The sequence below is a fragment of the Choloepus didactylus genome, chromosome 8, assembly GCF_015220235.1.
Source record: "Choloepus didactylus isolate mChoDid1 chromosome 8, mChoDid1.pri, whole genome shotgun sequence".
Classification (NCBI taxonomy): Eukaryota; Metazoa; Chordata; class Mammalia; order Pilosa; family Megalonychidae; genus Choloepus; species Choloepus didactylus.
In genome coordinates this window covers 12,256,043-12,279,769 of record NC_051314.1, presented here as the reverse complement: position 1 = coordinate 12,279,769, position 23,727 = coordinate 12,256,043, and the positions used below count along the sequence as shown (strand labels likewise).

Here is a 23,727-nt window from a genome sequence, read left to right as displayed (position 1 = left end):
ATCCCCAAGTGAATGATACATGAAATGCTCTTATGGGACCTTTTCTACTCTGACTCTGGCCTCTTGCCTGTTAAGGGCTCCTCCTTGGCCAACACACAGCAAGCAGGAAGATCACAGCTTCCCAGGGAAGAGACCAGCCATCAGCACTAAAGGACACCCACCCAGTTCCCAGCAAATTGGGAGCAAATAACAGTCGGTGAAAGCCCAAGGGAAGGAGACGGGATCGGGTTTAATGGCATCAGTAAGGGTCCCCACAGGACCCAAGACCATCTACAATGGGCATCAGACCCCTGAGCCAGGAAACCCAAGAAGTGCAGGCAATCCCAACACCTGCCATGTGGCCCCTCCAAATGTCTCCAGGTATGAAGGTTGCCTCCCCTCACCCAGGTGTGGCCAGTGTGCTCCTACGTGCTGCCCTCCCCAGCCCTGTGACCCCACAACCTGCTGATGTGACACCTGCTGGACCACTGCTGCCGCCTGAACATCCTGAGGGCAGAATAGGGTGACCCACGTGGACCGACTTTCAGTGGCATGAAAATTCCTTAAGGGCAGGGAGCTGCCTGGCCTAGTATGTTACTAATTTTGAATTCCAAACAGGGACAAGCCTGGTGCCAGGTAGGCAGCAAGCACCAATTCAGGGTCTTCCAAGCTTAATACTTTTGTATATTAAAAGCAGTCTGCGGCAAGCTCACAAGAATGACTCTCCAAGAATGAAATGTCATGCAACAGGTGGGTATTTTTGAGAGATGTGAGGTACTTCCTGATCCCTCAGAAATCTTGCTCTGGGATCATGTGCACATTCCACCTTTATGTTAAGCCAGTCTTCAACTCAAGAGAGTTCCTGGGCCAGGGAATGGTTGAGTCAGGGACCCCTCGAGGCAGCCCACCATCACTCTCACACCCTGTGTTCACAGAAGCCAGGACTCTAGCTGGGAACAGAAGAGTAGGGGACCCTCCACTAGTAATTATGAAATATTTCCAGCTGGCCAAAACATGCATACAACATTTCAAAAATGTAATTAAAAATTATATACATACCACATGAATATAAATGCAAAAATCCTCAACAAAATACTGGCAAACAGAATGCAACAACATATTAATAGGATTATATACCATGACCAAGTAGGATTTATTCCAGGAATGCAAGGGTGGTTCAACATAAGAAACTCAATCAATGAATTCACCACATTAATAGATTGAAGGAGAAAACCACATGATCATTTCAACTGATGCAGCAAAGCATTTGGTAAAATTCAACTTCTTTCATGATAAAAACACTCAGAAAACTGGAACTAGAAGGGCACTTTCTCAATATGATAAAAAGCATTTATGAAAAACCCACAGCAAATATCATATTCAATACTAAAAACTTTCCCCCTAAAATCAGGAACAAGACAAGGATGCCTATAGTCACCATAGTTGTTCCACAATGTAGAGTAGTTCTAGCCAGAGCAATCAGGCAAGAGAAAGAAAACACATACAACATGGAAAGGAAGAAGTCAAATTCGCAGATGACATGATCCTCTATATAGGAAGTCCCAAAGGATCCACAAGAAAGCTATGAGAACTTATAAACGAATTCAACAAAGTTGCAGAATACAAGATAAACATGCAGAAGTCAGTTCAGTTCCTATATTCTAGTAATGAACAATCTGAAAAGGAAATCAAGAAAACAATTTCATTTACAATAACATCTAAAAAAATAAAATACCTAGAAATAAATTTAACCAAGGAGACAAAAGACTTATACACTGAAAATTACAAAACATCACTGAAAGAAATGAAAGAAAACCTAAATAAATGGAAAGACATCCCATCCCATTTCATGGATTGAAAGACCTAATATTAAGATGTCAATACTGCCTAAAGCAATCTACAAATTCAATGCAATCCCTATCAAAATTCTAGCAGCCTTTTTTGCAGAAATGGAAAAGCTGATCTTCAAATTCATATGGAATTGCAAGGGGCCCCGAATAGCCAAAACAATTTTTAAAAAGAAGAACAAAGTGGGAGGACTCACACTTTCTGATTTCAAAGCAATGACAAAGCTTCTGTAATTAAAACAGTGTGGTATTAGCGTAAGGATAGACAGACAAAAGGAAAATTTGAGAATCTGGAGAGAAATCCACACATCTGTGGTCAGTTGATTTTCAGCAAGGGTGCCAAGTCCACTCAATGGGGAAAGAAAAGTCTCTTCAACAAATGGGCTGGAGCAACTGGAAATCCACATGCAAAAGAATGAACATTGACTCCTACTATATACACTATATACAAAATTAATTCAGAATGGATCAGTGACCTAAATATAAGAGCTAACACTGTAAACTCTTACAAGAAAACATAGGGAAATATCTTCAGGGATTTGTAACAGGCAATGGACTTTTAAATTTTACACCAAAACCACAGGCAACAAAAGAAAAAATAGACAAAATGGACTTCAAAAAATTAAAAATGTTTGAGCATCAATGAACATTATCAAGAATTTGAAAAGACAACCTACAGATCAGAAGAAGATATTCAGAAACTACATAAAGGTTTAATAACCAGGATGTATAAAGAACTCATACAACTCAACAACAAAAAGACAACCCAATTTAAAAATGGGCCAAGGATTTGAATAGACATTTCTCCAAATAACATGTTCAAATGGCCAGTAAGTATATGAAAAGATGATCAATATCATTAGCCATTAAAGAAATGCAAATTAAAACTACAGTGCGATACCACTTCACACCCACTAGGATGGCTATTATTTAAAAAATCTGAAAACAAAATGTGTTGGTGAGGTTATGGAGAAATAGGAACCCTTGTACATTGTCGGTGGAATGTAAAATGGTGCAGCCGCTGTGGAAAATAGTTTTCATTTCCTCAGGAAGTTAAATATAGAGTTAATGTATGACTCGGGAATTCCACTCATAGGTATAGACCACAAAGGACTGAAAGCAGGAACTCAGATGGATATTTGTACATCAACGTTCATCACAGCATTACTCACAACAGCCAAAAGATGGAAGCAACCCAAGTGTCCATCAACAGATGAATGGATGAACAAAATGTTGTATGTCCTCATCGTAAAAAGCAATGAAGTTCTGATACCTGCTACAGCATGGAGGAAGCTTGAAGGCACCAGTTTTAATGAAATAAGCCAGAGACTAAAGGACAAATATTATATGATTTCACTTATATGAAATACATAGACTAAGCAAATACATAGAAACAGGTTACCAGGTTACCAGGGGCTGGAGGTGTGAAGGGTTGGGGGGGAGTTATTTTCCTTAATGGGTATAGAATTGCTGCATGGATGATGAAAAAGTTTTGGTAATGGATTGTGACGAAGGCGGCCCAACACTGTGAATGTAACTCTGACTTGTCACATTAAAGTGGTTGAAATGGGAATGGGAATGTTTATCCTATGCCTGTCCCTCCTTTGCATATTGGAAGCAGATAACTTGTTCTGTTTCACAGGTCCACAGCCGGAGGCCAATTTTGCCTTAGGACAGACCAAGCCTATAACTGATTTTGATGAGACTTTGTACTTATTGTTATTGAAATGATTTACAGCTTCAGGGATATTTCGATGGAATGAATGTATTTTGTGAGTAGAAAGAACATGTCTTTTGGGGGTCTGGAGGGTGGAGTGTGGTGGTTTGAAACTGTATGTACCCCAGAAAAAATGTTCTTCAATCTAACCCAATCCTGTGGATGTAAACCATTGTAAATAGGACCTATTGATGAGATTACTTCAGTTAAGGCATTAAGATGCAGCCCACCTCAATCAAAATGGGTCTTAATCCTATTACTGGAGTCTTTAATAAGAGAATGAAATCGGACACACAGAGAGAAATTCAGACAAGAAGCTGAAATGAAACCCAGAAGAGAAGGAATTGATCAGATGCCACCATGTACTGAGCTCACCATGTGACAGAGGAGCCAAGGATCGCAGGCAGCCAGAAAGAAAAGCATCATCTCGATGATACTTTGATTTGGACATTTTTCTGGCCTCAAACTGTAAGCTAATAAATTCCCATTGTTTAAGCCAGCCCATTTTATGGCATCTGCTTTGAGCAGCCTAGGAAACGAAAACGGCTGTGAAAAGAAGTGAAGTACTGGTACATACTACAAACATGGATGAACCTTGAAGACATCACATCGAGTGAAATAAGCTGGACACAAAAGGACAAATTTTTGTGCAAAATATTTAGATTAATCAAATTCACAGAGACAGCAGAATAGTAGTTACCAGGGGTGGGGGAGGGAGAATGGAGAGTTATTGCTAAATGAATATGAGTCTTCGTTTGGTGATAAAAATATGATGAAAAGAAATAGTGGTGAAAGTTACACAGGATTATCTATGTGCTTAATTTCAAAGAATTGTTCACTTTAAATGGTTAGAATTATTTTTATGTTATGTATATTTTACTGTAATTTAAAATAAATAAAATGATTTTTAAAAAGTTATATACATATATATGCTTATGTTTGCAAAAAGAAATATTGGAAGGATAAATAAGAGAATAATAAAAATGGTTAGAAGGAAGGGGAATGGGGAGGAGGGACAGGGATAGAAATGACATTTCTAAAGTATACCTTTATAAATGGTTTTGAGCTTTGAGCCTTGTACTTTTTTGTATTCCAAAATTAAAAGTGACTTTTAATTGATTTGGGGTAAATGAAACATATTGTGAGGAGAGCTCTCAGGGAAAGGAAGGTAATTAGAGGAAAAGTCGCGGATGGTTGGGAGAGGCCAGATAGGCTTCTGGAGTATTTTTGATTCTGTGCAAAATAGAATTTTAGAAAGCAGCACAGAACAGCCTTCAGTGCAGGGAACCAAATGTTAATTGCATCCAACCTGGAGTTTCAGAGACATATACCCAGAGCTGAAAGGAACCTCAGAAGCCGGGCACCGAGAGTTTTGGATCTGACACCAGAATTGCTGCACGGTAGGTTCAGGATCCCACTCAGCGCAGGGCAGAACCAAGACCCTGGCATCCCCCAGCCAGGGCTGGCTTGGCGCCGACGCTGGTCTTTGGTGGATACAGAACTTTGGCCTCACCCGTGGGTTCAAGTGGCCTGGGGACCACAGAGGCCAAAGAGTGCCCTGTGGGAGGGGAAGGGAGGGGACTGCAGCAAACAGCCACCAAGGTCCCCAGAAGTGGGGACTCATCTTCCTGAGGTTTGCCCGGCTGCCCTCCCTGCTAGGCACCTGCCTCTTCTCCCCTCACCTGGAAGGGCCAAAGAAGCTACAGGCTTTGTTCTTCCCTGGGGAGAACAGGCCCCAGGCCCTGCAGACGGTCCAAAGCCCCAGTTATGCCACCTGGACACCAATGTGCCTTCTGGCGTCCGTGTGCAGGGCACACACGCATGGGCACAAAACATGCCAATGGCCCCTCAAGGCTCTCCAGCTTGCCAGTATATATCCTTTGTGCTGAACCACCTGGGGTGCCAGCCTGACTCGCCCTCCTTCCTGCTGGCATCTCTAGACCCAGCCTGAGACAGCTTCCATGGCCGTGCCCGGGCCTCCAGGGCTCCTCCTCCCTGTGTGTGCCTGTGCATGCTCATTGTGGGTGTGGAGCCCTGCTCGCAGTGCTCACCTGGCAGGCCCCAGTTCCGGCTGCCAGCCTGCGGAGAACTTCCCTTCGCAAAGTTAGATAACAGCCGGGTGCTCCGTCAGTGGGCTGGCACAGCTGTTCCACGTGCCACAGCTGGCGCAGGGCCAGGTGAGTCTTGCCAGGCAGCGGGAAGGGAAGGCCAGGCCACGGCCAGAGCTGGCAGAGGGCCCGTGGCTGGTGCTGCCCATTGGCTGCCTCGGGCTCCCGCCCCGCCTGCCTCCCAGCCTGCAGCTCCCCGGGCCCGCCACCGCCTCTCCTGCTGCTTCCAAACTCCCGGAGCAAGCACCTCCTGCCGGGCTTGTCCAGCTGCGACCGGATCGGATAGGAGTGGCCCCTGCCATGGACATGCCCGAGGTCCTCAAGTCTCTGCTGGAGCACTCTCTGCCTTGGCCTGAGAAGAGGACAGGTAGGAGCAGGGTGGCTTGCCTGGGCTGGCTGCCAAGGTGCCCAAGTTCCCTCCTCTGGGTGCGTGATGGGGTGGGCAGGGGCAGCCAAGGGCATGGCGGCAGGGCAGGCATCTCCAGGCGAGGGAGGGTACTCAGCAGGGGTCTTCTCAGGCAAGAGGAAAGCCTGGGGTGCAGAGAGGGATGGGGAAGGTTGTGGGTGCTGCACCAACTCGGGGGCCGCCCCTCAGGGGCTGCACGCTTTGGGAGGCCATGGTCAGCACTGACAGGTGCCCTGCTTACAGGTGCCAAGGACAGGACAAGAGGGTCCTGTGAGGGGCTCTAGCTGGATGCTGACTGCTTATTAAGTTCCCTCCTCTGGGTGCGTGATGGGGTGGGCAGGGCAGCGATGGGGACTGTGGATGTGGGCAGGCAGGAGCCCCCTGTCTGGAGAAGAGTCCCTTCCTCAGTGTGCCTGCTTCCGCTCCCTCTTGCTGGAGGGCTGAGCTCATGGCTGGGATGAAAGCTGTTATGTAACAGGACCACAGCCTCAAAGTCCCGCGTTCCTAGGAGACGCCAGGCAAACACGGTGGAGAGAGCAGGCAGAGGAAGGCAGAGGAGGGCGTGGACAGGAGGCAGCTCCGGAGGCAGCTCCGGAGTCCCCCAAATCCTGCCTGAGAAGCCCAAGGCCACAGTTAGCTTTGGGGAGAGTTGAGGGCCGGCCTGCTCACAGTACTCTCTCCTGGCAAATATCTCTCCAAACCTCTCCTGTTCCAAGAAGTCAGGGGCTCCCACCCAGGTCCTCAATGCCCAAACTCTGGAGCTGAATGGGTCAAGGCACCCAGCTGCCCTCTGCCACCGGAGTCGGACTTGGGAGTCAGCCTCAAGCATCCCCTCCGGGCCATTCCTCGGGCCCCTCCCTCACCCTGCGGGGCTGGCACCTGAAATGGCTCATCGGCAAGTGGCCCTGGCTGTCCCCCCAGGACTGGACTCCACAGGAACCTCAACCACTCGCCCAGACTTTGGAACCTGAGGACAGACCCTGCAGCCCCATGGGGAGCTGGGCTTGGGCTCCCCAGGACAGGCAGGGGCCAGGGGCAGCAGGCTCTGCTCTGCTGCAGATGCCTTATCTGAGGGAGGACCCCCAGGGCTCTCTCAGGTGGCTTTGGGTCCAGGCCTCTTCAGGCGCCTTGTGGTTTTGAGTGCTGGGACAGTCCAGGCCACCCTCCGAGCGGGCTTCGTAGAAGGTGCTCCCGTGCCGCTCTAGCACTGGAGACCCCAAGTGCCCACCAGGAGCAGCCCATCTGCTGGTTGCCCCTACAGATGAGGCCCCAGCTGGAGGCCTCACCTACCAACAGGTAACAGCTGACTTTTCTGACATCTCTGAAAGGCCCATGTGGGCAGGCAGAGCTGAGACCCTTCCAAAGGCTAGAGGTGGCGGGTTCCCTTGGGTCCCAGCACCAAGGATAGGTAGCACAGACCCTTCAGGTCCCACCCAGGGCATCCTAGGACCTCCCAGTGCATGCACAGGGCCAGCTTCCAGCTGGGCAGAGAAGGGCTCTTGGGGGCAACTCGGGGCACTGCCCCTCAGACGAGGGTAACAAGGCCTTTGAAGTGTGGCAGCAGCTGCTGGTCGCTGGCACTCCAGCTGGTCTGCAGCGCCCTGTGGACGGGCAGAGTCAGGGCCCAGCACATAGAGGGCTTGCCCAAGGTCTTGGGCAGAGCCAAGAGCTGGCTCTCTGGGCTGAGGTTTAGTGGGTCTGGTACAGCTGGGTGGGTCAGAGGGGGGCGGCATCTCACTGATGGTCAGAGGCATGAGGTCCCACAGGACTGACAAGGCCTGCCGCCAACTGGGTAGAAAAACTGAGGGTGGGGAGAGCCAAAGGGTTGGTGCACACCACAAAGACCCATTTGCGTTACCACTCCCCCACCCACCTGCCATCACCACTTTCTGAAGTTCCCTGGCTTTCCGGACCATTTATTTAAAAACAAGCAAACAAGCAAACAAAGTCTACCTGGAAAGCAGCACACCTTGGTGAAAAGAACACTTACACCACACGTGCATTTGGGGCATGGGGCAGTCATGTAGCAAGTACTTAAAAAGCCCTTGCTGAAGCAGCTTCTCTCCTCATTTCCTACTCTGGCTTTGTGTCTCCTGGGAGAAAACAAGAGAGGTGGGCCGTTGTCCACGAGTAGAGGGAGGTGCCCCCAGGGTCCCCGGCCCTTGACTTTGGTGGACTTTCTGCTGCCCCGCACCAGGAGGGAAGGGGGTGGCGGGTTTCTCCTTGGGAGACCCAGGGCCTGTTCACAAACTCCCCACGTTCTCCTCTTTCTCTGGCCTGATGACTGTGCTTCAGCACACCTTTCAGGACAAGTGCACATGTCTGGGCTCCACTGTGAGGGAATTTCAGAGCAAAGCTGCGCAGAGCACGGGAAACTCCAGGTGTGGACTCATGCCACTCAGGTCTCCCTGCGTTGTCTCAAAGACGCTCCCTGAGACCTGACCTTGGGGCTCCTGTCCCTCTTCCTGTCCCCAGGCCTCCCCCTACCCACCTGCAGCCCTCCTTGGCTCTTTTCCATCCCAGTCCCTGGTGGGGCTGACCAAGCTGGAACCTTCCCTGGCTTTAGGTTACAGTGGCCACGTGGCCGCCCCTCATCCTGGCCTGCCTGTTTGCCCAACCTCCCTGGGGGCAGAGAAATCCATCTCCAGCCAACGGGTGAGCCTGTGCTGCCAGCCCTGACTCGGTTTCCCCTCTGTGTTTCTGGGCCCTGATCCCCGAGGCGTCTCTGCCTGCCACTGCTCCTGTCCTGTCTCCCGAGGACCCTCTCCTAAGAACTGGCTCTGTTCCAGGCTGCTCCTTGCAGCCCATCGCTCACTCCTTTCTCCTCCAGCTTCTGGGGAGGCCCTGCTTTTCTGGACAGTGCCTCATCTCCTCACACCCCACCCTCCCTGCACCCCGCGGTGCCTCGCTGTGCTCAGGGGCTGTCCACCCCTCTCTTTCCACCTGCCTCCGTCATTCAGGCTTCCTTTCCAGGGAGCCAGGTAGCCGGAAAACACACTCACAGGTTGAACCTTGAGCAGGGCAGGCAGGCTCCCCACCTGGGGGTGCCCCTAACCCAGGGTGGCTTTCGGCCCGGGGGAAGCAGCACAGGGTTTACAGGTGGAGACAGGAAGTGAATCGTGAGTCTGCTGCTCACTGGCCATGTTTCCTGGACATGGCTTTTCCTCTTTCCACACCCCACCTGTAAAAAGGGGTGAAGGAACACCTGCGGATTAAACGTGTTGTCCCACGTGAAGCATCTTCTAACTGCGAAGTGCCACACTGTTTTCTCTGTGAAAGGCAAAGAGCAGCCTGGCCAGGCCTGACGCTCCCTCCAACTGCATCAGTTTCGCAGTCTCAGCCCCACTCCCTTTTTCCTCCTTCCTTCCTGTGGATGTTCTTGCTGAAAGAACTGGGATGTCGCCAGGTTTGTGTGTCCACATGTATGCACACACACAGGGCTGTCTCCTTGTAAACACGCACTGAGGCTCCTAGGGACGCAGGGCCACAAGCCCGGCTCCAAACGGGACATCCCGGCTGTGCTAGGCAGAGCGAGCCTGTAGGAAAACAAGCAGGACCTCAGGGGACTTGTGGGAGCAGACACAGGGGTGCAGGGAGCAGGGGGCCTGGCATTTCCCCTCGGTGGCTGAGAGGACAGACTCGGTGTGGGCTGCGCTGTCTTGAGCTGGTGGTGGGTGTGCAATATGCAGGGGTGAGTAAGGCAAGCACAGTCCTGACCCACCTGGAGTTTGTGCCCAGTAGAGACAGACAGACAAAGGAATTGCTTTCCGGCTGAGGGAACAGCACCTGCCAAGCCCCTGAGACAGGAGAGACTGAGGGTGTTTGGGGACTAAAAGGTCACTGCGGCTGCAGAAGGTGAGCAAGAGGGAGAGAAGTAAGGACCGAAGTTCGAGAGACCAGCGAGGTGAGAGCTGCAGGGCCCTGAAGACCACACCAGAGGATGAAGCTGTCATCTCCCAGCCCGCAAGGTCCTGCCCATCCCCACTATTCCTGGAGGAACGAGGTCTCACCAGAACAACCCAAGATGGGGTAATACTAAGAGTTCACTTTAACGGCACTAAGTGTTAGTCTCAGCACTGTGCCAGAATCAAGGCCTTTACTTCTGATTCTGAGGCACAGAGAGGTCAAGTAATATGTCCAAGGTCACACAATTGGGAAGTAGTAGAAGCAGAAATCGGACCCGGGTGGTCCGGCTCCAGAGCCCACATCCTCCCTCTGCACCACCAACACGGCTTTGACTGGGGAAACTTGGCTGTCAGGCAGTGGCTTGTTGGGATGTGGCAGAGGCCTGAGTCCAGAGAGGACTCCTCTCTGGGAGTGACACTCACGGGGCAGCTCTCGGGCTGTAATCCGAGCCCTAGGCGTGGACAAAATGCAAGCCAAACAGGAAACCAGTACTCTTTAGAGTACTGAAGAGATGTCTCCACCCTCCACTTGTCCCCAGGAACACTCTGACACCAAGGCAAAACCCACAGAGCCCAGAACTATGCCACCATGGGCATGTGGCTAGAAAGGAGTCTGCTGCTGGCAAGGCTAGTGCTTGATTTTGTTATTCCAGGTTCAGATGTGCATTGAACACAATGGCTGTTGGTTAACATTAATAAGTCTCCAAGTGTGTGTGTGGCTTGGCTCTGCAAGGTACCAGCTCCAACAAAGTGAGCCAACACATTGCCTGAACTTTGCACTCTCCTGCATTTTGTATGGGCAAGGGACGCAGATAACTGAGCTTGGTCAGAGCTCCAAGGCAGCCTTATAGTTATCCTGCTCTTATACACACCAGGCTCACGTCACAGTTTTCAGTAAGTCAGAAGAGAGAGTGGTACTGTCCTACCAGGTGCTGAATATATGGCCAAAGAGATCATTATGGAGTATGTGGGCCCAGCACCTACACTGCAGTTTTAGCTCCTCTGAGCTTCACGTTCAAATAATAATCATCCAAAACAGCATAAGAGCACAACGAAAGTCACTTGCTTTGCAGGTGTGCAATTGACTTAGGTTCTTAACTTGGGTTGGTTAGCAGGTTTCTGGAGGATTAAAGAAGAGAATTTTAAGCCAGCCCAGCTCTGGAAAATGGACATTTCACAGCCAGTCTCTGCTCTAGCTTAGACTCTCAAACCCAGTCTCAGGCCCCAGCCTTGCCTCACACCTGGAAAAATTCTACTCCTGACCCAACGCGGCCTGAATGGAAGGGGAAGGGTGGGCACCCACCTGTCCATGCCATACCCTGTCCCAGGCAGGCGCACGGCAATGCTCATCATGGAGGACCCTCGCCACCCCCTGTAGGGTAAGTGGATTCATCTCTGTTCCCAAGAGGGAAATGGCTGACGCTCAGACAGAAGTCACCTGCCCAAGGGGAGCTCCACCCAGGCCTGCCTCCCAACCCACAAAGCCACCCCTGCCCCAGGACCCAGGCTTCCCTCAAGAAGCCGCGTCACCGGAAACCTGTTCCTGAAGACTACTGAGGTACCGCTTTGTACCTTTAAAGTCAGAACCGCGGAACCACATGTTCTCTTTGAGGCGTTTATTTCTGGGTAGGGCTCACAAACACTATGGCAATCAGCTAACCACTTCTCACGGCGTTTATTCCTCCACTGGGAGAAGGAGCGGGGGCAGCTCTCACTCCCACTTGACTGTCAGTAGGCCCAGGGAGAGAAGGCTGCAGGGCTCTTCTCAGCTCAGCTGGAGAATGGCACTGGCACTGCCCACTGCTGTGAGTCCACCGTGCAATTACGCACGAGAGACAACATGTGTGTAGTTACCCTCCAGTATTTGTGACACCACTGACACTTTGGTTACCCAAGAAAAAAAGAAAAAACAAAAACAAAATGCACCACCCTCTCTGGGAGCACTGGTACATGAATAGAGAACAGAATCAAACTGTTAAAGCCATGGCCAGCTTCCCCACTTCTCCTTGGCACTACCTGCCTGTTAGATTAGCTGCTCAGGCTGGGTGACAGGGGGAGCAGGCCCTATCACTTTTGGATAACTGTAGCTAGAACACTTCCTATTCCGGTTTGCTAATGCTGCTGCCGGAACGCAAAACACCAGGAACAGATTGGCTTTTATAAAAGGGGGTTTATTTGGTTACACAGTTACAGTCTTAAGGCCATGAAGTGTCCAAGGTAACACATCAGCAATCGGGTACCTTCACTGGAGGATGGCCAATGGTGTCCAGGAAACCTCTGTTAGCTGGGACGGCACGTGGCTGGCATCTGCTCTAAGTTCTGGTTTCAAAATGGTTTTCTCCCAGGATGTTCCTCTCTTAGCTTCTCTGGAGCAAAAGTCTGCTTTCAAAGGCCGTCTCCAAAATGTCTTTGTAAGCTGCAGCTCCTCCCTCACCTCCTGTGCATTCTTCCAAGTGTCCCTCTTAGCTGTGGCAAGCCTGGGCCTTCTGTCTGAGCTGATATAGTGCTCCAGTAAACTTATCAAGGCCCACACGGCATGGGCAGGGCCACACCTCCATGGAAACTATCCAATCAGAGTTATCACCCACAGTTGGGCAGGTCGCATCTCCACGGAAACATCCAATCAGAAGTCTCCAACCCAATCAATACCAATACCTTCCTGCCCACACAAGACTGCATCAGAGATAATGGCATTTGGGGGGACATAATGCATCTAAACCAGCACACTTCCTAACTCATCCTCTGAGGCCAGCATTACCCTGATACCAAAGCCAGATGAAAACATTATGAGAAAAAAAAATTACAGGCCAATTTCCCTTATGAATATAGATGCAGAACTTCTCCACAAAATACTAACAAATCCAGCATATTGAAAGGATTATTTCCCATGACCAAGTGGGATTTATCCCAGGAATGCAAGGGTGGCTCAATATAAGAAAATCAATTAGTATAAAACACCACATTAATAGAAGGAAGGGGAAAAAAATCTAAACCTTTACTTCCTCTTAATACATTCCACTTTTGTCTTAATCAAATGTTCTAACTTTCCACTGTCATATTGTCATAAATCCTGTCCTAATACCTTGAAAATTAATTTTTCTCCAATAAGGTCACACTGACTATGAAAACATACATTTAACTCTAATTCAGCAAGTTTCTCCCCAGCCAAACTAGTCATTTTTTAAAAGCCTCATATATTGTTGTACTAAAATTCCTCAGAATGTACTTTCAAATTTGTTTCTAAAAACCTCTAAGTCAGTTTTTCCTAAAGATTTCTTAGTTTAGCCACATACAGAACTCCCATTAACAACATCTGGGGACACAACAGGTTTTCTGTACACAATTTAATGTTTTCACTCAATTCAGAGTGATATAGGTCGGCATTGTCTAGCCCCTGGGATAACAGCTACACATATAGAAGTGAACCCATCACAGTTCTAGTAAAATTATGAGAGCTTCCATTTGTTGCAGGTTTGCAATTGTGCTTTTACATGCATGGGCTCCTGCACCTTCCTGTAAACCCCACAAGGTAGATCCTACCCTAACACCATTTAAGGAAAAAGAGGGCGTGGTGCACTGAAGCGAGGGCTGGAGGGGTCAAGCACTGAGTGAGCACAGCCTAATTAGTGTCACAGGAAGAACAAGCCTTCCTGTGTCAGACCACCACTGCACAACTCCTGGAGTCTCTTCTAATCTCTTGCTTTCCCCCGCTGCTCCCCTACCCAAGTTCTTTTTCCTCCTCAATTCCAGCAAAACCGTATTGCAAGAGCTTGACAACTTTCAGCTGGCTGGGTGTTGACCTCAGACTCTGCCCCATGAACTGTGGGGGCTGCCACTCTCCCAGTCCCTGAGCTCCTCCCCTAGAAGGCCCTGACACCTTGCAGGGATAGAGATAAACAAGGCAAAGTCCCTGCCCTCGGGAGTTGAAGGAGGGGGTCTGGCACTGTTTGGTTTTGGAGTAGCTCTGTACTGAAAAGCGTATGAAATTCCGAGCGCTGTTGAGGAGTAGCTTCCTATACTGTCTTCACGTTTGTGTCCCCCTTCACATTTTACATTACATTTTCACAGGTTGCTGAGGAACTCCCAGGGTGTATTTGTATTTTAAGAAAGGAGGTGGTCCTCCACCACAAAATGTGTAACCGGTATCTGTTCATTATTTATTTATTTTAGTTAAAGGAAGAGAAGGACCGAGAGCGTAAGAGAAATTCAGAGCTGTTTAGAGCTAGCTCAACCCCCTTGGGATTGAGGCAACAGGCTCCAGCCCAGCGACTGGAGTTTCCCAAGGTCACAAGCTAGAGAGTGGGAGCGGGGCAGCGTGCACCAGGCCCCGGGTCAGGAGAGGCCCTCAGCCTCCGCCCCGGGGCCTCGAGAACGTTCTCTCCACGCTGCTGTTTATCTTAGCCGCGACGCTGGCACCAGCACCCCGGGTCAGCGGGCAGCCTGACACCCGCGTCCCGCGGCGGCCAAGCCCGCCCGGGCCATCCCTACAGGGGACGCCAGGTGGCCGTCCGCGACCCTGCCCTCAGCCGACCACCGGGTCGCCGGGGAGGAGCGGCGGGGGCTGGGCTCGGCAGGCGCGTCCCACGACCCGGGGCACAGTCCCCGAAACCGAAAGGGCCGCCCGGCCCTCCCCGCCGCGGCTCCGCACGTGCTGCGCCTCGTGCTCGGGCCGGGCCCCGCCCCCGCCCCCCATTGGCTGTCATCGCGCCTTCCTCCTCCGACTCCCCCCTCCCGCACGCGACTCCACTCGGCTGCGGCTCCACGTGACCCACGGAGGGCCGTCCCTGTGGCCCGGGCGCCTGTCCGATTGGTTCCCCCGGCTGGCCTACCCGCTCCCAGCCCCACCGCCCCTCAGCGGCGCGTCCGGAAGGCTTCCGCCTGACAGGGAAAGGAAAGAGGCTGCGGCTGTCGGGGAGAAGGGTGGGGTGATGAAGAGGGAGGCGAAGGTGAAAGTGCTGGGAAAAGGGAAAAGGCTGTCGCCGAGGAAGGTCTATGACATACGCTCCAGCAGGCGCCAATCAGGTGACACGAGGGTGGCCGGGGCGGGGTCTTCGGCGTCGCTCCTCACCGGGCCCCGCACGTGTCTCGCCCACCCCCTGCTGCCTATCCAATCACCTCCCGGAGAGTTGCGCCCGCCCCTTTTCCAGAGCGGGCCAATCCAAAGCCAGAGCACGGGGACGCTGGCCTCGCCTCATGAATAATTAATACACCAGAGCTGGTCCGCGGGCGGGGTAGGGATGGAGAGAGGCGGGGGTGCCGCTGGGCGCCTGCGCAGTAGCCGCCCGTGTCGGCAGTTGCGGCGGGTCGCAAGGCTCGGGCTCATCTCGGGGGGCGGGCGGGGGAGGCGAGGCGCGCGAGCGGAGCGCGGGGCACGATGTCCGACGCGGGCGGCGGAAAGAAGCCGTCTGTGGAGTCGCAGGCGGGGCCGGGGCGCGCAGCTGGGGAAAGAGGCCTGCCGGGCTCCTTCCCGCTGGTCCTGAAGAAGCTGATGGAGAACCCCCCGCGCGAGGCGCGCCTCGGTGAGGGGGTGGGGTGGGGTCCGCGCCTGCTTCGGGGCGGGGCTTTGCGGGGGGCGGGGCCTCGATGGGGCGGGGCTAGAGGTCGGAAGTCAGGGTGAAGTGGTCCAGCGGAGGGGGATGGGAACCGGGGATGGAAGGAGGGGCTTGAGGGCAAGGCAAGGGGCTTGGGATTAGGATCCAGGAGAGAATGGAGAGCGGATGGGTCAGGTGGGGGTGAGTGGGGAAGGTTCGGGAGGCAGGGGGTGAGGTGGGGGTCGCTCGGAGGGGGGCGCGACCTGTAGAGGTTACTGAAGCCGATGGGAGGTCAGGGACAGCCACTTACCTGACGCTCCAGGGAGCCTTCTTTGGCGAGCCTGCAGCCGAATCACTTGGGATGCTTGTTTAAAATGCTGGTTCCTGGGCCCCACCCTTCACCGACTGCAGCTTCTCGGAGAGGAGTCTGCCTTTTAACTAGCACTCCACTTCCCCCTTTATCCCTTCCCCCGTGATTCCAAAGTCTACCGAAGTTTGAGAAGTGGTTGTATACAGTAGTGGGTTGCTTTTGTATGTGGCCAGCCCTTTTTACGGGGAGGTGGGCTCAGTCTGCATCCCCAGCTACGGGGTACACACTGGAGATTTTCTAGAAACATGTCTTAGGGCTGCTGCAGAGATGGGGGGTGAGGGGTTGTTGGGAAAAGGGATCCAGGCACTTGGAGGGCGTGGGGGCACAGGTATAGGTGTGAGGATCAGAATGCGGCCACTGAGGCCCTTTCCCTGGTGTTTTGGGGCTGACCCTAGACTTTGGGCCACAGTGGCTGACTTGAGTTTTATCTTATTTCCTAGGCCACAACATTCCCCCGGGCATGTGGGGAAAGCAGGTTTGGCCTTGTTTCTGGGCCTGAGAATGTGAGGTTCAGAGAGCGGTAGGAGTGCCACTTACTGTGGAGATTTAGGTACAGTGAAATATGCTTTCATTCTAAGACTTTCGAATTTCCAGGGAGCATTGGTGTGGTCCAAGGATTTGGGACGGGATAAGCCTCTGAATTGCCTGTCCTGGGGAATTAATTTCCTCTCTTAAAATGTCATTTCTCTTCCATTCCTGGGAGTGCTCTGAACCTCCCATCCCATGGCTGTCACTGTTGGGTTATAAATAGCTTTGACACATCAGGTGAGGCCAGGCTCTCTCCTTCTGCTTCTGGACTTCGTGTGCACAGACGCTTTTGTTTGTATTTACGTTGATGGGTTGTTCCACATCTGGGGCTGGGGCAGGCTATGGGCACAGAAGTCCCCACCTGACAGGATCTTGGTCGAGGTGACCACCCGATGACCATCCATAAGATACTTCTCCCAAACACTTGCAGAGCAGTCACGGGCACTCGGACATCATCCGATCTCATTCAGTCTTGCACAGCTGTCCTTAGAGGTGTACCCCCACTTCCCAGATGTGGAAATCTGAGGATCAGAGAGGTGAGGGTGCTTCCCCAGGGTCACACAGTTAGAGCTTATTACTCTCAGATGGGTGCTCTTTCAGCCGTGTCACCCTGGCAACTGCTGGTGTTGGTCCCCGTGCCCCGAGTGATGGGCCTAGTCCTTTATCATCCTTTATATCTAAAGCTCCATCTTATAACGGCACTCTGATTTAAAATGCAGTGTCCTTGTTTGCTTAGGTCAGGCAAAACCTGAGGCTTATTGTTGCCTGTCCTTCAGTTTAGCTACTTTTCTCCTACCTGCTTTGATCCCAGGCGACCCCAACCAACGTGGGTCACAGCCACTGCTGAGCAGAATGTGGAGTTGAGACCTCAGGGGCGATGGCAGGCAGGCAGCTGGCTTCTCTGCCATCCCCCCTGGTTTCACACCAAAACCTGGTACGGAAAGGAGGTGCAGCAATTCAAGTCAATTTGTATTAGAAGTCATGGCCAAGTTCTGTTTGTCACATCTTCACCTTCTTAACTCACTGGATGTGTCCATTTTTGTTGGACCAACATATTTCTTTTTTTGTCTGTCTGTGATCTAGGGGTCCATGCATGACTGGTTTAGTTTCATTGTAATCATATTTGATTTCTCCTTTTCACTTCAGTATACAGAGTTCAAAATTGTCTCCTTCAGTTTGGAAAACCCATATGGACTTGTGATGATTTTACCACCCGCTTCCCTGATTGGCCTCTCTAACACTTTGATTTCCTTCCAGCCTATTTCTTTCTTATCTTTCCTTTGCCCTCTCTTGAGTATCCACTTGCATAACTTTTGACCGAGTTGGTTAGGTGAGATCCCACTAGTTGATTAGTTATGCTTTGAATGAGAGCAGGCTTTTTTTTTCAGCTTCACCCTTTTCCTTCCTCTCAGAAGACCTGCCTTCAGTCCTTCCTGCTGATTCAAGGATAGAGGTCTCTCCAGATGATTTCTGGAGGAAGGGTCCTGAAAAGAGAGCTCCAAGCTCTCTCTAGCCAGTCACCCCAAAGGAAATCTGTTTGCAAATCCAACATTCATTGCTGCCATATACACATTTTCCTGTGCATACTGTCTGCCTGGCCCTGTGCTGGCCCCAAGATCTAAAAGGGAATCAGACGCAGTCCCTGCCTCAGCAAGCTCCCAGGGACGATGCATGCCTACCATGTGCCAGGCGGTCTGCAAGACGTTTCAAATGCTATCTCTGTCTTCACAAAAGTGACAGCCCTATCCTTATTTACAGTGCAGGACACTGAGACTCAGAGACTCAAGGAGGTTAAATAACGTGGCTAAGGTCACACATCACACAGGAAGTGGGTGGCAGAGCCAGGATTCAAGCCCTAGGCCAGGTTGCTATGGAGAAGTATAAGTGGAGGAGATAGGAAAACACAAAAGCTGTGGGCCTGAGGCCCTCAGCCCTTCCCGGGCTAAGATAACAGGAAGGGCCATAAACTCCATTTCCTTCCTTGAAACCTTTCTCCTGCAGATGCTACTCCCCCAGCCCCTTGTGAGGTAACCCTGGGGCCACATCAGGCCACAAGCTTGTGGTGGGCAATGTGGTAACCCCAGGCACAGATGGGGGGTACGGTGTTCTCTCCAAGCTCCAGGTCATACCCACAGAGCGGAACCAGCTCTTGAAAGGCATGGGATGGAGTGAGTACTCCCAGTGAGATGGGGCAGCCCCGTGCAGCCCACTGCTCGCCTCCTGGGATGGACTTACCTTCCGGTGTGGTGTCTCATCACAGATTTTGTGTCTGCAGATAAGGAAAAGGGGAAGGAAAAGCTGGAGGAGGACGAGGCGGCGGCCAGCACCATGGCCGTCTCTGCCTCCCTCATGCCACCCATCTGGGACAAGACCATCCCATACGACGGCGAGTCTTTCCACCTGGAGTACATGGACCTGGACGAGTTCCTGCTGGAGAACGGCATCCCCGCCAGCCCCACCCACCTGGCCCAGAACCTGCTGCTGCCGGTGGCCGAGCTGGAAGGGAAGGAGTCAGCCAGTTCCTCCACGGCGTCCCCACCGTCCTCCTCCACCGCTGCCTTTCAGCCCCCCGAAACCGTGTCCAGCACAGGTTGGTGACAAGCCTGGGAGCAGGGCCGCCTGCCGGTCCCCACCCAAAGGGGCCTGGCTTCCCACCACACACCCTCCTCCAAGGGGAGATCCCCCCACCACGTGCAGAAACCCTCTGCTGCCCACCCTTGGGCTCAGTCCCCCGAGGCTGTAGATAAAAATAGTAGCCACAGCAAGGCAGCGGGCCGCTGGAGCCTCTCGATGGTTGGTGTGCTGCAGATGGTCAGGACAATGGGGTGGCAGCCCCTCCAGTCAGAGTCTCTGCCGCGTAGAATCCCATCCTGCGCTTCCTTGATGCCGCGCTTTACCCCCACACACATTCTGCTATAGTTTAGCAGGAATCTTGGACGTTACTTATATTCATATTAACTAACATTCATTGAGCACTTACTCTGCAAGCATGAACATGTAACCATCACAAGAACCTTTCGAGATTGGTCCCATTATCCCCATTTTTTAGGTGAGGAAACTGAGTCACAGAGATGTTCAGAAATTTGCCCAAGGTCACACAGCTGGTAGGTCGTGGAGGCAGCACTTGAACCCAGGATGCCTGACTCTGTAGCCAGGTACTGTCTGGGCACTGGCGTGAATAAGGTAGTCCCGCTATCTGCCCGGACAAGCATCATCTCCAGGGTCCCTCCTTTATCCTCTCCTCCCTTTTCTCTTTTACCTGTGAGGGTGAGTTGGCTGGTTTCGTTTCATGCCCACTGTACATGAACCAGCAGAGGACGCATGGCCCCTGTTCTGGGGGACCCTGCAAAGCTTGCTACAGGCTGAGAAGCAAGGACCTGGGAAGGACCCTGGGGGCTGGTATGGAATTCAGGGACCCCATACCAAGGAATTCTCAGGTTCTATTTTTTTTTCTGATTTTATTGAGATATATTCACATATCATACAGTCATCTACGGTGTATAATCAGTTGTTCACAGCACCATTATATACTTGTATATTCATCACTACAATCAATTTTTGAACATTTGCATTACCACACACAAAAAAGAATAAGAATAAAAGTTAAAGTGAAAAAGAACACCCAAAACATCTCATCACCCCCGCCCTCCCTATTACTCATTTACTTTTTGTCCTCATTTTTCTATTCATCTGTCCATATTCTGAATAAAGGGAGTAGAAGCCACAAAGTTTTCACAGTCACACAGTATAAGGTACATAGTTATACAGTCATTTTTAAGAATCAAGGTTATTGGGTTGCAGTTCAACAGTTTCAGGTATTTCCTTTTAGCTATTCCAATACACTAAAAACTAAAAAGGGATATCTATATAATGCATGAGAATAACCTCCAGAATGACCTCTGGACTCTATTTGAGATGTCTCAGCCTCTGAAACTTTGTTTCATTTCACTTCCTCCTTTTGGTCCAAGAAGGCTTTCTCAGTAGCACGATGCCAGGGCCAAGCTCATCCCTGCAAGTCATTTCCAGCCATGCCAGGGAGAGTTACTCCCCTGGGAGTCATGTCCCACATAGAGGGAGGGCAGTGAGTTTACCTGCAGAGTTGGTTTAGAGAGAGGCCACATCTAAGCAACAAAAGAGGTTCTCTGGGAGTGACTCAGGCACAATTTTAAGTAGGCTTAGCCTCTCCTTTGCAGTAACAAACTTCATAAGGGCAAATCCCAAAATCAAGGGCTTGGCCTACTAAATTGGTAGCCCCCAGTGCTTCTGAGAATATCATTAATTCCCCAGGTGGGAAAATTTAATATTTCCACATTTTCCTCCAGTGCCTCAAGGGGGCTTTGCAAATACATTTTTATTTTCTGCCACAGTTACTCTGGGATGTACTGAGGCTTCACACTAAGTTGACCATGGAAGTCAAGTTATATAATGTTACCAGAAATATAGATTTTTGCACCTAATAAACATCTCTTCCTTTGGTCCCACATAGAAGCTGAAACTTCAAAAACACCGTCAATATCATCCTTTACCCTTCAGTCGGATTTACCTTAATCCTAACCAAGGCCATTTCGTTTATATCTCTAATTGAAGTCTGATCTCTTTTTTCAGACTCTTTAGCATTTGTTGTATGGGGTAATGCTGACATTCATAGCTGCTGGCCTTTGGCTGAGTCTCAGGTATCACACAGATACCCAAAATTCCAGGGACCCACCAGGTTACACACAAAGAGCTCAGAATTTAGAAATAGCCATTACAGGTTCTATTTTTTAAAAGAACTTTTTATTGTGGAAAAATTTCCAAACAAATGAAAAGTAAGAGAATACTATAATGAACCTCCATGCAGCCATGAGGTTGCTTCAGCAGATCTTAACTCATAACCAGCATTGTTTTCTATAGCCCCTCCCATTCCCCCACCTGTTTATTTTCTGTCAAATCCTAAACACTGTACCATTTTGCCCATATATATTTCAATATGAATCTAGAATGTTAGGGTTCTTTTTGAAAAACCTAACAAATACCAATTTTACCTCTGAAATTGTCAACAAACCCTTCAACATTCAGATCTCCATGGTTGTCTCCCAAATGTTACTGTTTTACAGTTTGTTTGAACCCGCATCCAAATAAGGCCTATACATTGCATTTGGGTGATAATTCTCTTAAAACTCCTGTGATTATAGGCCTCCTGCTCCTCTTTTCTTCTTTGCATTTTACTTGTTGAGGAAACCAAATCATTTGTTTGAGAGTTTCCCACATGCTGAATTTTGCTGGTTCTATTACTAGTGCCATTTCACATGTTCCGCTGCCCCTTATTTTTGGTTGGTCTGTTTGTAAACTGGCAGTTAGATCTAGAGGCTTCAGCTGATTCCGTTGGGATTCTCATTTGAAGGCAGCTCGTTTCTGTGCCGGCTGAGTGGTCTTAGAAGGCTGGTTTCACATGGGGGTAGGGGACAGAGCTGGAAGAGAGCCCCCATTGTGAACCTTAGACCACCTAGTGGCATCTGCCCTTGATTTTGTTTTTAAGTAAACCTTCTTATTTGAAGGACAGAAAAGTGCACCCGTCCTAGGTACGCAGCTCAGTGAGTCTTCACAAGGCAAACCCACCCTGTAACTGCCAAATCAGGAACTAGGCACAGCCGGCCTCCCAGCTGCCCCTCGGTGACCCTGCTCTGTCACTCCTCCCCAAAGGTCACCACCTGTTTCCTTCTCCCAAGGCTAGTTTTGCCCATAATTGAACTTTCTATGAAGGGAATTGTATACTTTGTTCTCTGTTTTGTTTTTAATTGTTATAATTGATTAGTTTTATAGTCTCTCTTGCATTTATAGTTTTCGCCAGCTAGCCTTATAGTATACCTATAAATTATGTGGGTATTCTCTTTAGACTAACAGAATAGATTGACAGAATACACTTAACGGTATACTCTCTAGACAGAGAAAAATCGCGATTCAGATGAAGTAAAGGTCATGTCGAGGAATTGTTCACATAGTAAATATGAAAGTAGAAGTCCTCCTCTTGGGTTTTCAGTTCCTTCTATAGAAAGTCCAGAAGTAGTACATATTCATGGTGTCTCGCTTCTTCCAGTGAGCTTTGTGAGAATCATCCGTGTTGTTGCATGTGGCTGTAGTTTATTCACGTTTGTTGCCGAATGGTATCCCGTTGTATGAACGTACCACAGTTCATCCATCCTGCAGTCGGTGGGCATTTGGGTGTTTCTGATTTGGGCCTCTGCTGAGGAGGACGGCCGTGAGCATTTGCCAGGAGGTCTTTTGGTGAACATACGTGTGCATCTCTGTTGGGCATTTACTTATGAGTGGAACACCTGGGTTGTTGGACATGCCTGTCTCCAGCTTTCGTAGGTACAGCCAAGTAGGAACAAGGTGACTTTCAACTTATACCCCCATCAGCAGGGTAAGGGAGTCTTGTCATCAGCCTTGGATTTTAATTTTTGACATCCTTTGTAACGAGGGATCTCGGAGAGACCGTTTCAGGCAATTTCCAACAGACGGCTTTCCCTCCCCACTCCCTCCTCCTCTGGCAGTCATTTTAAGATGCATAGTTGCTAGAACTTGTCCACAGAACTGTCTACTGGGAAGAGAATTCCTCAAAATCCTTAGTCCCAAGCCTCTTTTTAATGTGCTGTTTATAAATTGTCTCCTGTTGTTCCTGGAGCTTTCTCTTCCTGTTCTGAAGTTCAGCCTCCTCTTGGCTTGTGTTTGCCACTGAAGGGCCCCGAGACCTGATCACACTCAGGGCAGCATCTCCCCGGGGGGGCACACTTGCAGGTGTGGGGTTGGCAGGCCCAGGGTTCCCTCAGTCCCCCACATCAGCCCCCGATCACTCCCCTCCGACACTCAGAATTAACCCCCTTTGTATGCACTGAGCTTTGTGATGCCATTAAAACCGAAGTCTAATGGTGCCATACCTCTGCTCAGAACCCTCCGCTGGCTTCCCAGCACAGGAAGAAAGTCAAAACTGGCAGTTTTATTGGCAGTTGGAACTGGGTAACTTTTGGTTGGGGGCGGGGAGGGGCAGCCTGTGTGTTGTAGAATGTTTCGCAGCAGCACCCCTCGATGCCAGCAGCACCCCCTCCAGGCCTGATGTGGGCAGGTTGCAGGGCAAAATTGATGCCTGTTGAGAACTCTTGCTTCATTGTGATTAAAGACCCTACGTTGTTTGTTCTGCAGCCCTCCTCCCACTGTCCCCTTTTACTCATTCACTCCAGAGCTGCCTGCCCAGCTCTTCCTTGAACGTAGGAGGCAGGCATCCACCTCCGGGCCTTTGCACTTGCTGCTCATTCTTTCTGTGATGTTCTTCCCTGAGATACGCAGACGGCATTGAACA

The 23,727-nt window shown here is 50.4% G+C and overlaps 1 protein-coding gene across 3 annotated transcripts in view; it reads left to right on the top strand.

Moving 5' to 3' along the window:
• The first annotated feature begins 5,737 nt into the window (after positions 1-5,737).
• TEF (TEF transcription factor, PAR bZIP family member) overlaps positions 5,738-23,727 on the top strand; it is a 32,564-nt gene continuing 14,574 nt past the window's right edge. Inside the window, exons 1-2 of one of the 3 annotated variants that reach the window (XM_037845927.1) lie at positions 5,738-6,018; positions 18,667-18,981. In XM_037845927.1, the coding sequence (XP_037701855.1) occupies positions 5,952-6,018; positions 18,667-18,981 (382 nt within the window). In that variant the 5' untranslated portion in view covers positions 5,738-5,951. Of the gene's footprint in view, positions 6,019-15,265; positions 15,482-18,666; positions 18,982-23,727 lie in introns of those variants that run through there. The other 2 variants (XM_037845926.1, XM_037845925.1) reach the window with 2 other exon arrangements.